The 16,212-nt window shown below is 27.6% G+C and overlaps 2 protein-coding genes across 2 annotated transcripts; one reads left to right on the top strand and one right to left on the bottom strand.

Moving 5' to 3' along the window:
• The first annotated feature begins 30 nt into the window (after positions 1 to 30).
• Positions 31 to 15,302, top strand: LOC145742377 (uncharacterized). The gene is made up of 31 exons (XM_082560157.1): positions 31 to 276; positions 482 to 680; positions 1,313 to 1,438; positions 1,524 to 1,597; positions 1,785 to 1,919; positions 2,395 to 2,578; positions 2,682 to 2,797; positions 2,970 to 3,044; positions 3,558 to 3,635; positions 3,822 to 3,993; positions 4,285 to 4,437; positions 4,529 to 4,633; positions 4,842 to 4,933; positions 5,052 to 5,170; positions 5,671 to 5,810; positions 6,138 to 6,315; positions 10,302 to 10,354; positions 10,523 to 10,673; positions 10,985 to 11,136; positions 11,228 to 11,334; positions 11,461 to 11,563; positions 11,743 to 11,984; positions 12,172 to 12,310; positions 12,470 to 12,648; positions 12,836 to 12,917; positions 13,082 to 13,263; positions 13,502 to 13,671; positions 14,022 to 14,157; positions 14,351 to 14,468; positions 14,653 to 14,760; positions 14,849 to 15,302. The coding sequence occupies exons 2-31, from the start codon at positions 507 to 509 to the stop codon at positions 14,993 to 14,995; spliced, it is 3,990 nt and encodes a 1,329-aa protein (XP_082416283.1). The 5' UTR covers positions 31 to 276; positions 482 to 506; the 3' UTR covers positions 14,996 to 15,302.
• LOC145743811 (beta-1,3-galactosyltransferase 5-like) lies at positions 7,176 to 9,398 on the bottom strand. Its single transcript, XM_082561858.1, has 8 exons — positions 9,100 to 9,398; positions 8,818 to 9,018; positions 8,517 to 8,698; positions 8,233 to 8,343; positions 8,009 to 8,129; positions 7,811 to 7,897; positions 7,617 to 7,732; positions 7,176 to 7,498 (listed from the first exon to the last, which is right to left on the bottom strand). Exons 1-8 carry the CDS (start codon positions 9,201 to 9,203, stop codon positions 7,335 to 7,337), a joined length of 1,086 nt encoding a protein of 361 aa, XP_082417984.1. The 5' UTR covers positions 9,204 to 9,398; the 3' UTR covers positions 7,176 to 7,334.
• Positions 15,303 to 16,212: the final 910 nt, after the last annotated feature.

The following is a 16,212-nucleotide window of genomic DNA, read 5'->3' as shown; positions in this document are numbered from 1 at the left end:
AGTCAACACGTGACGAAGTAAACAGTTTTATCCGTTAACAGGTTAACGCAGCCGAAAGAGCGATGTAGCTGGGTTATTGATTGTTGTTGCAATGACGTCATAAAATAACGGCATTGTTTATTAAATTTAATCCGGATACATAAACAGATAAAAGGCTTAGCCAAAAAATTATCCTAAGATCTTGCCAGAAGTTTTTTTATTTTCTTGCTAACTGGCTAATTAATTGAATTGGAAAATCTACATATGTTTATTCTAAAATAAATTTTGGAAGCGTGGGTAAGTTATTTTTATTAAATTAAATAAATTATTCTTTAGTACTTATATATGGTGTTATATGTAAATCACATAATATTTTCACAAATATTGAATTGTAAGGCATATGGAATAGTTGACAATCAATAATAGGCCAATGTTACTTGTTTTTTTTAAATTATTATAAAGAATATATAATTTAATTTTTTTAAGAATTTTTTATTTGCAGAAACAAAAAAAATTTAATTTTCAATATGGATTTTTATCAACAAGACATTGACTACTTTATGGGTCAACATTATCATGTGATCAAAAGGGATTTAGTTGAAGGGGGGCAAATGTTTAAGGATTCCATTTTTCCTGCAAACAATGATAGTTTGTTTACCAAAGAACTTGGCCAAATCGGTATTTCGTGGAAACGTCCAAAGGTATAAAAATCGATAAATTAGTTTTAAAAGTTTTTGTTATTTTTTGAAAATTTGGTTATGCAAGTTGTTATTTGTTTATGTTACTGTCACTTACATTTGTTTACATTAAGTTTGCATGCTAATTTTTTTTTGCACATTTTTTATAGAATTTTTTAAAGAAATAAACCAGTGTAAATCATTCTTGTTGATAAAAAATTTATATTATCTAGTTTATTTTTTTTTTTTGTTTTTTCATTGATTTTAACTTACTTTTATACTTAATTAGTTATTTTTTAGTTTCAATTTATTTCTTTTATTTTCTTTTTTGTGTTTCTTTATTTATGCAAGAATTTTTATTTATGCAGACAGAATAATAAAAAATATTTAAACATATTATTTTGTTTGATTTGTAAATTAAGTTAAGGGATTCAGGGTTAAAAGGAATTTCATAGATTTGGATTTTTATACATTATCACTGTAAAATCAGTTTATTAAGATATTAGAAAAATTTGGGCTTCTGTAAATGTATATTTAAAACAGCACTAGTAAGAATTACAACTGGATTAAATAACCCATTTAAATTAAAAATACACGATTAACTTGTTTTTTTACCATTTTAACCACAAAAGTTTTCTGTTTATTTAAATTATCAGGATTTGGTCGAAGACCCGCATTTAGTTTTAGATAAGGACACTGATTTACAAGCTGGTGATTATGGAAGTCCTAGTGTGGTTGCTGCCTTTACTGTACTTGCTAGTCACCCTGAGCTATTCAAAAGGGTAAGTTTATGTTTTTGTATGCCTTAAAGTATTTTTTTAAATAAAGTATATATAATATTCTTATAGCAATGCTCAACTTTTTTAGGTTGTTATTGATGTTGCCTCTCAACAATGGAATTCACTTAAGTCACATGAATATGTTGGTCTTTTTCGATTTAGGTACACATAATAATTTTTCTTGTTTTAACAACAGTGTGATTTAAGTGATAATATTTTTCAAAAATTTAAAAAAATCACTATTTTTTGTTTTTTTGGTGGAGGCATATTATATATTAGCAATCATTTTTTTAAAACAAATTATTTATTGTGTTTTTTTAATAGGTTGTACTTCTTTTATTGTTGTTAGATTTTGGCGATTTGGAACATGGTATGAAGTTGTTGTGGATGATTGTTTGCCAGTAAAAAATGGTCATCTTTGTGGAATATCTTCGACTAATAAAAATGAATTTTGGCCAGCATTACTAGAAAAAGCTTATGCTAAGTAAGAAATATTGCTTTTTATTTTGAAATTGCTAATGTAATAAAACAAGTATTTTAATCAAAAATATTTTTTATTATAAATTTTTTAACAATTTTCCACTTTTTAGAGAATAAAAATGGTTAATTATAAACCATTACTATGGTATGACTGTTTAATGTTACAATAAATGAGCTTCGGTATAATTGATGATTTCATAATTCAATTAAATCATGTATAATACCCATGTAAAAATTTATGTTGAACTTTAGATCTATTACAATTTTTTCAAATGGGCTGACTAGTGTAACAATATCAGCACTAAAGTAGCTTAATATATTTTTCCACCTTTTGCCATTAATATGATTTTAAGTAAAGTTTTAATTTATTTTTAAATATTATCTATTTGAAACTGTAAAACTAACTGTGTGTTGGTTAAATTTCTAATTAAATTTTTATTTTATTACTGGTATTTTTAACATCAGTCAATATTTTTTAGGTTACTTGGTTGTTATGAGGCATTAAATAGTGTGGATACTGGTTGTATTCTGCAAAACTTAACTGGTGGAATTATTCAACCAGTGTCTTTGAAAACAATTAAGGAAAAAGATAGGAACGCACTTTTTACTGATTTATATGAAGCCCCAGTAATGGGAACTGCATTAATTTGTTGTTGGATTGCAGTGAGTTATTTTAATAATTTTTTTTTTTATCATTTAACTCTGATTTCTAAAGATGCTTATATTAGCCCCTAAAACTCTTTTATATTTTTAATAATTTTTTTAGACCGGTAGTATGAATGGAAATGGAGTTACAAGTGATGGTTTGCTAAAAGGTCATGTTTATGTTGTGAGTGCTGTACGGGAATCTAGCCTGAGAACTGGTCTACTTAGTTTATTTAAGTAAGTTTTCTAAATATATTTATGCTCTAGCCTAAAGCTTTTTGTATTAACTTTTTTTACTAGGGTTCAAAGTTAAACTTTAAAATTTTTAATAATTTTTTATCTTGTTTTGTTTTTAAGATATTATAGTTAACAAATGCATACCATAAATGGTTTTAAACTTATATTACAGCAGCGATAGAGTAAAGCTTCTGAAATTAACAAATCCTGGAGATCCAGTTGAGTGGTCAGGATCGTGGAGTAAAGAGTAAGTATTTTTATTGATATTGTTTATATTACTTTTAAACTAAGTAGCCTAAAAAAAAAGTAAAATGCATTTTATATAAATATTTATTTCTTTATAAATATGCTTTTGTTTAAGTTTACTATTTCTTCAAATTTTTTAGGTCATAAATTTACGTTTGCGCAGTTTATATAGATAATGCATACGTCTATTAGTACAGATTTTCAATTTCAGAAATAGTATTACTAAGAAATCAATGTACTGTAACAATTTTCTGCCATTTAAATCTTTAAAGCCCAGGAAATAACAAATAAAACATCATCAATTTAACATATGTCTGGAATTTTTAAATGGAAATATAAATAAAGGATAGAACCTACACATTGTTTACTGTTTACAACAAAATTTTAATTAGTTTTAATTTTTTGCCTCAATACGTAAACAATTTAACACAAACCAAAAAAATAAAACATATAATTCTTAATTTCAAAAATTTATGAGGTGTTCAATTGTTTAAAATGATATTTTACTGTTTAGTTCACCAGAATTTAAACAACTAAGTGCTATGGACAAGAAAAAAATGGGCTTAACTACTGACAATGATAATGATTTTTGGTGTGTTCTAAAAATAAAACAACAGAATATTAAATTTTCAATTACTATACAAATTTTTATTTCTTTTGGATTTTTTTATTATATTAATCATTTTTTACCTATTTAGTTGATTATATAATTAGCTTAAGTTAAAAAATTTGTCATTTTATCAAAAGTTAATCCCAATGTATCTGTTATAATTTACAGGATGTCTTTTGATGATTTTTGTACACACTTTACTGACCTGACAATATGCCGGATAATTCACAGTAAAAATATAATAGGAAATTATTGGCGAGAACAACACGCGATTGGCTCTTGGATGTTCCATGCAGATCCGGAATTAAACACAGCTGGTGGCAGTTACGAAAAAAGACCGGTATGATATATTACATATACTTACAATATAATAATGACATTTTTAAAGTACCTTAAATTAATATTTATGTTTAAGCATTTATTTTATGCCTTATAATATATTTGATAAGTTAAAAGTAAGCTGTTAAATTGAATTTTTTTTTATATAACTAAACAATGATTTTGTTTTTAAATATAGCTTTAATTTGCACAAATAAAATTTATTATTTTGTGTTTTATTAATTAATATATGTTATATATAGGGTTCGCTACAAAAACTTTTTTAATAAAAAAATTGTGTTTTATCCTTCAGAAGTCTTTTCTTCAAAATCCACAGTACAGATTTGATATAACTGACAAAGTTGCCAAAGAAAAGTTGTTCATTCAATTACAACAAAAAGAACCCAGAATAACTGCATATTCTACCCCAACCCCTAATCTATCTATTGGATTTTACATTGTAAAGGTACATCACAAACTTTATCTTTACAAAACATTAACAGTTGCCTATATCACTTGAAAATGCAATGACTTTGTTTAAATTGTTTTAAATTAAGGTTGAATTAAATCGAGTTTTTAAATTGCATTCACTGATATCTGTTGGAACAAGTTATCCGTATTCTACAGGAAGGACTATGTTTGCGAAAGTAAAATTGTCAAAGGTGAATTATTTATTTTATTAAAAATAAACTCTTTACTTTCATTTTTACTATTCTGTTTTATTTCTGTTTGTTTAATTTTTGCTGCGTTTTTATAATATTTAACACTTATACTCTTTTTATACAAAATGTATTGCTCAATTTTATCTAATAAATTCTTAGTATTGTTTTGTTTTTAAAAACTTGTTAAAAACCTATTTAAAAATTGAAGGGAAGATACGCTATTATACCAACAACTTACAATGCTAAAAAACATGGAGACTTTTTGCTGAGAATATATTCCCAGAAAAACATTAATTTTAAGTATGTTTTTACTAAAGCAGTTGCTTTTTAAATTAATTTTAATATACAAATATCAAAAAATAAAAATAATTTAAGCATTAATATTTTATTAAGTTAATATTTTGTTTCATTTTTTTAGTGAAATGAATTTAAATTATCCTGATAAAACATGTTGGGCTTTTTGTCTTGGTTACCCTTTACTTGCAACTACAATTACTGTAATAAATGGGAAAAACTTTGACAAATTAACGTCAAAAAGTAATAAAATTAAAAAATTTAGTTTTTTGATAGTGTAGTAAAATAGTTATGTATGGTTAATCAACCAAAATGTTAAATTGTAGTAGTTATGTTATAATATACCGGCAGCGTGGTGTAGTTATAGAACACTTGCTACACCACACAGCAGGTCGTGGGTTCAATCCCCCCTGACTTCATGCTGTAGCGCCCTTGAGTAAAGCGTTATAAACGGTGTGAACTCCTGCTGAGCCAGCACTTAATCAGCAGCATGATTATCGGGCAATTATAATCTATAATATCCCAAACTGCCACAGGCAACTCGAGACTGGATTGGAGTAACTGATGTGTATTCGACTTTTCCACATGGAGGATAAAAATATATACAAAAAAATATATATATATATAAAATTAACAACTAAAAATCAAAAATTTTTTTTTTTGTAATTTTGATAATTTTAGATAAATTTTGGTACAACATTAGCAAATCTATAGACTAATTCCATAAAAATTTTGTTATTTAGATGCAAAGGTGTTTGTGAATATTTGTTGTGAAGGAAATAATGTGGAATCCAAGCCGTTTAAAAATTCCCCTGACCCAATTAAATTCGATACTTCTGCTATATTTTATAGAAAAAATACAAGCTCGCCCATTGTTATATCGGTAAATAAGAATAATATATTTCTTTATGATTTTTTTATTCGCGTTTTAAAGTAGAAAAGCTTACATTTAAAACTTTAACAATGTTATATTGGATGTTATTAAAATAATATACGAAAACTACAGTGAGCCACTTGTATACGGGTTTTCATTCTATTATTTACGCATCCTTTGTATATTCATTATAATTTAACTAGATACTACTATTTATAATATGAAATTGAATAAGAAAGAATGGTGAATTTGAAACAATACTGCCGCAAATTCATCAGGAATTTTAATCTGAAACTTTAAACAACAAGCCTGCTGTTACTATTAATGTATTCTTAGGTATTTCGTGTCGGATGTTTATGCGATACATTTCTGGGTCAGGCAATAGCAGAAGGTAGCGTTGATGATTCGTCGACAGGTATTGAAAAACCGTTGTTTGGTCGTGGAAAACTTTTCGATAAACGATTCCCGGGCACTTTAAGCATCAAAATTAAAACAGTGGAGGATATTCATTCTCTTTAAAAGTGGTTAGTATTAGAAGTTTATTACGGCCCTTTTGCTTAATCTATATCTAAAGCCAGGTGTGTTTTTTTGTAGAAATTACTAAAAAAATTACAAAGCCCAAGTACAGTGGCTTACAGGAAATTGCCATTAAAACAATCATACATTTTCTAATGCCTTTTAAATGGAATTGGTGAACCTAGATTTCATAGATACTGTTATGGCAATTAGTGCAATATTTCTGCTAACGCAGTTTACAGGATCTATGTAATGGTTTTCGTTAAAGAAAAAATTTGTAAAATACGGATTGTAAAAATTCTGCAAAAGTATTTTGTTATTTTTTTACCAAGATTTCTTTAAAAAAGCGTGCAAAAAAATATTTACTCATGTACTTTTTAATTGTTTTAAAACTTGTATATTTTTATGTATTTAAGAAAATTTTGTACGGTATAGAATACTACTTTATTTGGTACATTTAATGATACAGTGTTTTGAGAAACGTTTATTTTTATAATGTATTGTGCAATATGTGTGTGTTTATTTTAGTTTCTTTGTATATAAATTTATCATTATGAAAGTTCTTTTTTCGCTGTGTAAATAGTTTTGTGATTTGACAAATAAGAAATACAAGCTTAAATGGAAGAAATTTTGTTAGAGATTTACTTTTAAAAGTAATACCGTTCTTGTCACCAATAAAAAAATTAAAATATAAACAATGGCCGACTATTTTCTTCAAACGTTTTTTTCTGCTTGAAACGCCCTTCTTGGCAAAGTCGACAAAAAGCAATCATGTGTGCTGTAGAATGCTGAATATTTAAGAAGAAATGCCTGATATATTTAAGTACGTTTTTTACTGCAATTAAACAGAAAAAAACGCAGAATTTATAAGTTATGTATTTTCTAATAGCAATATATTTACTTGTTAAAAAGAGAACAAGAAAAACATTAAGTAAAAAAAACTTGATTTAATTTATGACTTTAAAATTATACAGTTAGAGCACTACAATACAAAATATTTAAAAACAGTTAAACTTATTAGGTGTTGTCTATCAATGCTTGCCGGAACTTTTGCAAATCGGTCCAAGCATCTACTAGCTTTTCGTTAGTTGGTCGATCTTTTGGCCAGCCCTTATGCTGACAAAGTTGCTCACCTTCTTTCATTTTAACGATACCCATTCCCAGCCTTGTTCGCAAAATACCTAAATTGCAGTTAAACTTAAGGACATTCCGTTTATAGTATATGTATTAAAGTTAAAAATAGCCACGTTAATTTTGTATAAAACAAAGAAACGTTGTTTTTAATAAGTATTTTCAAACCTGTAAACATAACATCTTCTAAGTGAATTAAAGCACTTCTTAAAGAAGTTAGATACAAGTCCGTTGCAGCATTTACAGACATTGCATAACACCAGCCATAACAGGACAGTGGATACCTGGACATATTAAAGGTACTGTTTAAAGATTTAAAACTAAAATTTTAAGCATCCTTTTGAGCTTTGCATATTACGTACCGGTCATTGCGATATTCTTCCATTGACATTTCCCATTTTCCTTCTCGTCTTACAACAGGGGTAAACCATTTTGCGCAAAGAACTGTACTAAAAACAAAGTTTTTATAATAAAGTTTCAAAATTTTTTTGCTAAATTAAAATGTTTTAACACTCAATTTAAATTTGGCTATAAAATATTGTAACAATTTTTTAACATACTTTTGAATAGGTAATTCAACAAGTTGAGATAATATTTGATACATATTGGGCACTACGTCATCATCAACATGAAGAATAAACTTGGCGTTTGGGCAAAAATACGTTATCCATTTTAGTTGACCTATTGCAATACAGGTAATATATAGTCAATATATATTTTTCAGAAATAACTTTTTATGTAACAATTATTTAAATATTAAGATTTAATTTTTTTGATAGCATACCTTGAGTTTTAAGGGTCAAATTTCTATAGGTTTCAGAAAAACTTTCCATGACTATATCACCATGTTTAAGAGCTTCTTTGTTGATTTTTGTTTCATGTTCGGCCATGTAACCTAAGTGACATTTTACACAAGGTTATTTTATATTGTATCACATAAATAAAGTTACCGATATAAATAAAAACAAAATAAGACTAGTTGTCAAGCATTTAATTTTATACAACACCCTTTAGATTTTTAGCTAGTCCCACAGTTTGAAGCTAAACATTAACTGTTACATTTCTTACCTACAAAGAAAACATATTTAATAAGTTTGTTTTTGTATAACTTTACAGAGCCCCATGTCTTTCTTATAATATCTCTTCTTTCAAATTCCCAAATTGCACTTGCAACTGCGACCAAAAGATATATTTCATCTTGTTCGTTTGCCAATTTTTCGACACAAAATAAAGTAGGGTTAAGAATCCATCTGAATACATGAAACACAAAAAAATTATAAACTTAAAAATAAAAGTAATAATCAATCTCCTACTAGCAATAAGTTATGGAACGTGTCATTATTTACAAAAAAAAAACACTTTATCTTACTTGTAGTTGTGAAACGAGCGTGAAGCTGTTCGATAAAATTTTGAAGGTATCTTAGAACTTTTTTCCCTTTCAACCACAGTTTGATTATGTCCCTTTAGCAAAGGATAAACCCCAAAATCAGTCACGTGCTTGTTTTTAAAATATTGACGGTAATTTGGATTTACATTTTGAGCCTCAATCTTAATGTTATTTCTATCTAGGCTGTAAAATTAAAATCCTTTAAAAATTCTTGTAGCAAGTGGTCTACATACTAACAAATTCTTGAAAGACGTCTTTACTTACCCTCTTATATTGAAAAGAACCGAGTAATTGTTTTTTCTTTTTACCTGATATACTAATGTAATGACTCCTAGTGTAATTAGAATATATAAGACATGTCTTTGCATTTCTACTTTATAATTTGTAGACTGTGTTTTGTGCCGCTTATAAATCCATATTTATTAAGAATAGACGCAAAACCTTTATGACTTCCTTATTTTAAATTCCAAACTCTTATTGTATGAACAGCTTTTTAACAAGCATTACTGTTTTAATTACCAGCTGTCTTAACTTAAAAGATGAGTTATAATACAAACATCTTTATTTTGTTATTTCTGAAATGTGATCTCTAATATGTGGAAAGAAAGACCGAAAGCTATTCATTGCCCCGGGCAAACATGTTATTATTTACGCAACATCAATCCAGTAACATTTTATTTTTTCCTAACTCATGAGAATTTATTTATTTTCTCTGTTATAAAATGACAATAAAAATTACATTTTGGTGTTTGTAATTACATTTAATCAAAAAATTTAATTAACCATTGTCTGGAGTATTTTATCTTCAGTATACAAACAAGCCGAATCGTTTTTATGTCTATGATAAAGCCAAGTTTTTTTTTGATCAACATCATAAATTATTTTTGATTGGTTTTTCGATTTCTACTAATTTTTTTCTGATTTACTTTGTAAAATACCAGGGTTACCAAATATTTATTTATTTCTTCCACCGTTTGTGTTTTTGACAACATGTTTTTATTTGTTTCTGGTTGCAAGTGCGTGTTCGGCTTTCGCTATTTTAGGAACTGTAAAAAAGTTTTGTGAAATAATACGTAGGTCATGGATAGACTATATGCAAACACAGTTACATTGGTTTGTTAAAAAACTATTTGTATTATGTTGGGCCATAAGATGTTGTGGTCAGGTGGTTTTGTAAATTTGTCGCAATTTTATATTAAACTGTCGGACTCGGGACTGTAAGTCAGTTGTAATTACGACCACTATCCGCGGTTAAAATTGGCCTATCAGCCTTTTAAACGTCTAAAATTTGTCTGGCAGTTCACAGTAAAAAGCCAAACTTTACTGTTAAACACAGAATTTAAAGTTTGCAACAAGCAAACGAGTTAAGCATAACTACCTTAACAAAAGGTAATGTTTTATTCCTTTTTTTAAAGATACTACCGTTAGTTGTAAATGTAAATAATTAATCATGGATGACATCACTATTGATGCAAGACGACAAGAACTTCTAGAAGCTAGGTTTTTAGGTGGTCAAAAGGTGAGCGTTTTTGTGATACCAATGTTGTAGCGTTTTTTATATATATATATACTTTAAATGTTACCTCCAACCAGGTAACAAAATAGTTCTGTAAGTTTGTCAATGTATATACCTTTTTGTAACTTTTTAACATATAAAAAATTATTTATTTGTTGTTAATCTTTTTAGAGTGGTTCTGAATCAAATATGAGCACTGGTAGTTCGATTACTGGTATCAGTGACAGAGAAAATGACAGTGTGTCTGGTTATCCAAGTACCCCGGAAAATCAAAGGGAAAAGGGTGAAGGTCATTTTGGAAAAAAGCCTAGAAAGCGAAAAGGTAACAACTTTAAGATAAAATAAGTAAATGGAAAACATGTTTTTTGGCATTGCGTAGGATTTTTTAAACAGAATACTGAAGTCTGACAACTAGTTATTTGTCTTTGATATCTAATTGGGATAATCCTTTAAAATAGGTCAAATATTTACACGTGTCTGCAAACTTTTTAATTCAAGCACAAACATAATTTTTAAAATAGTATTTCTATCTATATCAAATTGTAAAAGTTTTTTTTTTATAAAAAAAGGGGATTTTTGTGGTTTGGTAGCAAAGTTATATTTTAATCTAACTCTGTTTTAAAATAAAATAAGGTGAAAACTTGGATCAAAAGTATAACAAAAAACCAGCTGCATTAAACCAACCTTCAAAGAAAATTAACGATTACTTTGAACCAGCAACAAGTCCTGCAAGAGTTCCCAACGGAGACAGAATAATTGGATCACCATCTTCATATTTAAATTCTGTAAGTCGACTACCAGAGTACCTAAAAATAATTGTATGAGTTTTAAGTTTCTGTTAATATTAAAACTGTTTTTTTTGTTATGTAAATTCAGATGCGTGCTTCACCAACCTCAAGACATGGTAGTAACTCAAGTAATCATATTGATTATTCTGGTCTTGGTTATTTACAACAGAAACATATCACACCAAAAGATAATAGGTGAAACTAATTTATAATGACTTAAGGTTTACTATTGATTTTAAACCTGTTTGAGTATTACGTAGACTACTTATTTAGTTTATTGTGGTTGTTGTTTGTAAGCAATTTTTAGTTATTTATATTTAGATGTACCCAAACTAATTTAAGTGGCGCTGAAATAGCAAGTTTACAGAACTCAAATGCTTGGCAAGAAGCAGAAAAAAACAAAAAGCAAAATGAATTAATCATGGCAAGTTTTAAAATCTTTTTTAGTTGTAAAAATGTCTTAGACATTAAAACACTTTTTATGACTCAATTTACCTACATAGCTCTCTGTATATAAGTTTTTTCTGCAATTTTTATGTTGGATATCCATCATTATGTTTAACTTTTATATTTATTTAAATTTAGAAATGTTTTTGTGTTTAGCATAACTCAGACTTGGAATACAGATTAAAAGAAGCAAGTTCACTTGCACTTCAGCACAAAAACCACCTTACGCGATGCCTAAAAGTATGTCAAGAACTCTTAATCGAAAAAACACAAAATGAAAAAACGGAAGCTCGGAGAAAGGCAATGGAAGGAAGGTTTAGGTTGGGACAGTTTACAAGACATGGAACTGGTTACCAAGAGACATGGGCAAATGGATGGGCCTTTACAGAACTGGGAGTGTAAGTATTTATAAGTAGAAAATAATATTTTATTTTGTTAATAAACTGTGTTGACATTGTGTGTGTACTGTGTAGCAGAACTGCGAACCACACACAACTATACACTCACACCTTAATATATTTTGTATTATAGAGGCTATTGGCTAGTATTTTTCTTTAACTTTTTATTATGATTGTTTTATTTTAGTAAAAAAGACAAAATAAACAAAGAAAAGGAAGACATTGAAAAAGCTCGAAAATTGTTAAACAAGAGAAAACCAACTTCTTCTTCAGCTCGGAACAAGGTAAATCATTCGGATGGAGATGGATCATTTGCTAAACCTAAAGTAAGATTTAAAAAATAAAAAAAACAGTATATATAAATTCTATTTAAAAAAAAAATAGTTGTTCTGTTTTTAACTCGCTTTTAAAAGTTATGTAACTTTTCTTGCATCTTTCAGACTGACTAAGTATTAATGCATGAATAATTTACTTTAAAACAATAGGAAGTCAAAGATCAACTCTCACCACAAGAATACCACGAACATGATGAAATTTTGCGTCAAAGATTGTTAGCTGTAAAACGAGATGAAGCCGATCTACAATTTGAACTTGAAAAATTGGAAAGGCAAAGAAGTCTTCATATAAGGGAGTTAAAGCGAATAACAAATGAAGATAATTCTAGGTATTGCATTGAAATTATTCGTACACAAAATATAATATTTTGGTGTAGTAAATAATGTAAATAGTACTGCGCTTCTACACAATTGTATTAGTGATTAATCATAATAATCATGCACTGTATATTTAAATATTCCTAAAATGCATAGTATGTAAATTTTATTACTAAACATAAAAAAAATTTTATTCAGGTTTAATGACCATCGGATTTTAAACAGCCAATATTTGCTTTTATCACTACTTGGTAAAGGGGGATTCAGTGAAGTCTATAAGGTAAAAAATCATTTTAAATTTAATATCATGTGAAATTGTAGAATTAAATTACTTTTTATTTAATTCTAAAATAGTAAATATTGCACCATGTGTATAACAAAAAGTTTTTTTTTTCTTATGTATTGGTTACGCACACTTTCGTAACCATTATTTGTATTTTTTAGGCATTTGACTTAACTGAACAACGTTTTGTTGCTGTCAAAATTCATCATCTAAACAGAGAGTGGCCAGAACAAAAGAAATTGGTTTACGCTCGACATGCTAATCGTGAAGCTGACATCCATCGCAGAGTTAAACATCAACGTATTGTTTCACTTTATGATCGATTTGAAGTTGACATTAACACGTAAGATTTATTTACTTTATAAATGTTTTATTTTAGTGTGGAATTACCCAACTTTTATTAACTTTACTATTTTTATGATATGTGAATTTTCTAAAGTAAATAAAAATAGTTGAAGTTAAATCTACAGGTATTGTAAATAAGTATTGTCAAAATTGCTGTATATATAAATTTAATTTACTTTAGAATTACTTTTTTATATAAATAATGTACAAATATGAATATTCATTTTTGTGTATAGGTTTTGTACTGTAATGGAATTTTGTGGTGGTAATGATCTTGACTTTTATCTGAAACAACATCGATTAATGGGAGAAAAGGAAGCCAGGACCATAATCATGCAAGTCGTATCTGCTCTCATTTATCTTAACTCCCTTGAAAGGCCAGTTATTCATTATGACTTAAAACCAGGTAAAGTTTGCTTAAAATGTGTTAGCTGTTTTTTTTAATTAGCTTGGTAACAAATAAGACATTGTTCTTACTAAGTTTTTCCATCATCAGAAAGTTTAAAATCAATATAATTAAAGTGGTGTTCTGTGATTACTAACCGTTGTTCTATTTGTATCAATATTTGATTTAATTAGAATTCATATCATTGGTATTTCCGGATAAACTTTATAAATATTAATATGACTTAAATTAGAATATGTTAGTAATCAATTCAAACTTTATTTTGTGCTTAATAATTTTCTGCAGTCAACACAAAAACTTTTTTTATTTAACTAAAGTGTTATGAAAATTTCAACAATAAATTTTTCTAGGAAATATTTTATTGTGCAATGGGACTGTATGTGGTGATGTAAAAATCACTGATTTTGGTTTAAGTAAGCAATTTGATGAAGGTTTGTGCCCAATGGATGGTATGGATTTGACTTCACAGGGTGCTGGTACTTACTGGTAAATAACTTTTGATTTTTTTTCTTAGGTAAACATAATTTTTAAAACGTTTGTTAAACTTTTCAACATTTCACTTGTTTATGCATTACTAAAATACAATTTATAGTAATTTCTTAAAATGTTCACCCAATGGCTACGTTTTGAATAAATAGATTTGTGGATAGCAACAATTTAAAAACGTTATATTACTTAGGTACCTTCCACCGGAATGTTTTGTCCATGCACCAGGTGGTCAACCACCTAAGATTGATAACAAAGTTGATGTTTGGTCTGTTGGTGTTATCTTTTATCAATGCTTGTATGGAAAAAAGGTAAAGATTGTTAATTTAAATGCTACGAAAATTGCAACCAATAAAATATTAGTTTAAACATTGTTAAAACATAGGAAAGTCTAGAATTTCTACAAATATCCTAATGTAATTGTACCTATTTCTAAAAAAATTAATTTTCTAATAACTTTTTAATCTCCTGTTTATAAATGTTGTTTTTTTGTAGCCATTTGGTCATAATTTAACACAAGAAGCAATCCTTAAGCAAAATACTATTCTAAGAGCCACAGAGGTTTCTTTTCCCAATAAACCCACTGTCAGTGCTGAGGCAAAGGTAACTTTAAAGTGTAACTATTATTAAAAAAACTAACAGACAGTAGCTTATAGTATAGCAATTTAAAAAAAATGTTTATTATTTCCAGTCATTTATTCAACAATGTCTCATGTACCACAAAGATGAGCGGGCAGACGTCACTCAACTTTCTGCGCATAATTATCTTAAACCAACAGCTAGCAAGCGTGGTGCAGCAGCCTTGTCATCATCCCAAAATGGCTCTATGCAAAGTTAAAACTTTCCATCAAGCCTGCGGTGTTTTAAACATTTTTGAAGGAACAAAAGGAGATATACAATTTTGCCCATAAGATCCACTGTATTTTTTATATATTGGGGGCTGACTATAAGTTGTACATGAATTTATGAGTTGATTTCTCTTTTGGTAAAGTTTTGTTTACGGAATTCGTTTTTCTAGTTTTACTAGTTCGTTCACTGCTTACAATTGTACAATCTTGCTTGGTAGTGTTCATTCTTTAAGCTTTCATCACTTGGTTTTTTAATTAAATCGTGCATTTGTTAATGTTATTTAAAAATTAAATGTTTAAAACATGACATAAAGTTGCCCTGTTGGTGTTCTATTAAAATTGTTAAGGGTGTACTTATAGTTGGTGCTAATCCAAATTAATGTATTTTTTATGGTCTTTTGGATCATATTTACACAAAATATCACCGAAGAATTAAAAATTTGAGTTGGACTTGGTAAAGGTAAATCTATTGAGGATAAAGTATGTAGTTGAAATTGGTAAATTTGAAGGGTAAATTTTTTATTAAAAAAATTATGCATATTTAAAAAAAGAGCGTTTAGAGATCCTATCATAGAGAATACTTCAGTTTACAAGAATGCAATACCAATGGGTAAAAAAGGAATCTGGAAACAATTGCTAGGTGGCGCAAATGAAAACTTTCTAGAATGTTGGAAAATTCAAATTTGCTTAGTCACTTAAACTTTTGGTAAAAAATCAATTTTTAATTTTTTAACCCTTATAATTTTTGCATTAACTAGAATAATTATTTAAAAATAGAAATTTTTGTTCCGCCGATATATACTTTACAAAACAAAACCTAGATTAATTCAAATCATTTAAATACAATGTAATAAATGTTAAATTATATTTTTTAATAAGAAGTATTTTTTTATTATTTTTAATACTAAATTCCTTTTAAAAAAATGAATATTATTAGAATACAAATTTACGCGGGATTGTTTCAGGTATATTATCGTGACTGCTTTGAGACTAAAATTGACGGTTTAAGAATATTTTAGTATTACTCCGCCGTAACAAAATATAACCTTTTTTAACTTTTTCCATTAACTATATTAATTTAATATTACATTTATTATATAATTTTATATTGTAGTTTTTATTTTTTGTATATTTTTAGTTATTTGTGTTCTTGTTTCGTATAGTTAGCTATTCACCGAAAATATTAGTCGATTTTCACCTTTCTTGT

The sequence above is a fragment of the Corella eumyota genome, chromosome 2 (assembly GCF_963082875.1).
Source record: "Corella eumyota chromosome 2, kaCorEumy4.1, whole genome shotgun sequence".
Classification (NCBI taxonomy): domain Eukaryota; kingdom Metazoa; phylum Chordata; class Ascidiacea; order Phlebobranchia; family Corellidae; genus Corella; species Corella eumyota.
This window is presented reverse-complemented; position numbering and strand designations above follow the sequence as displayed.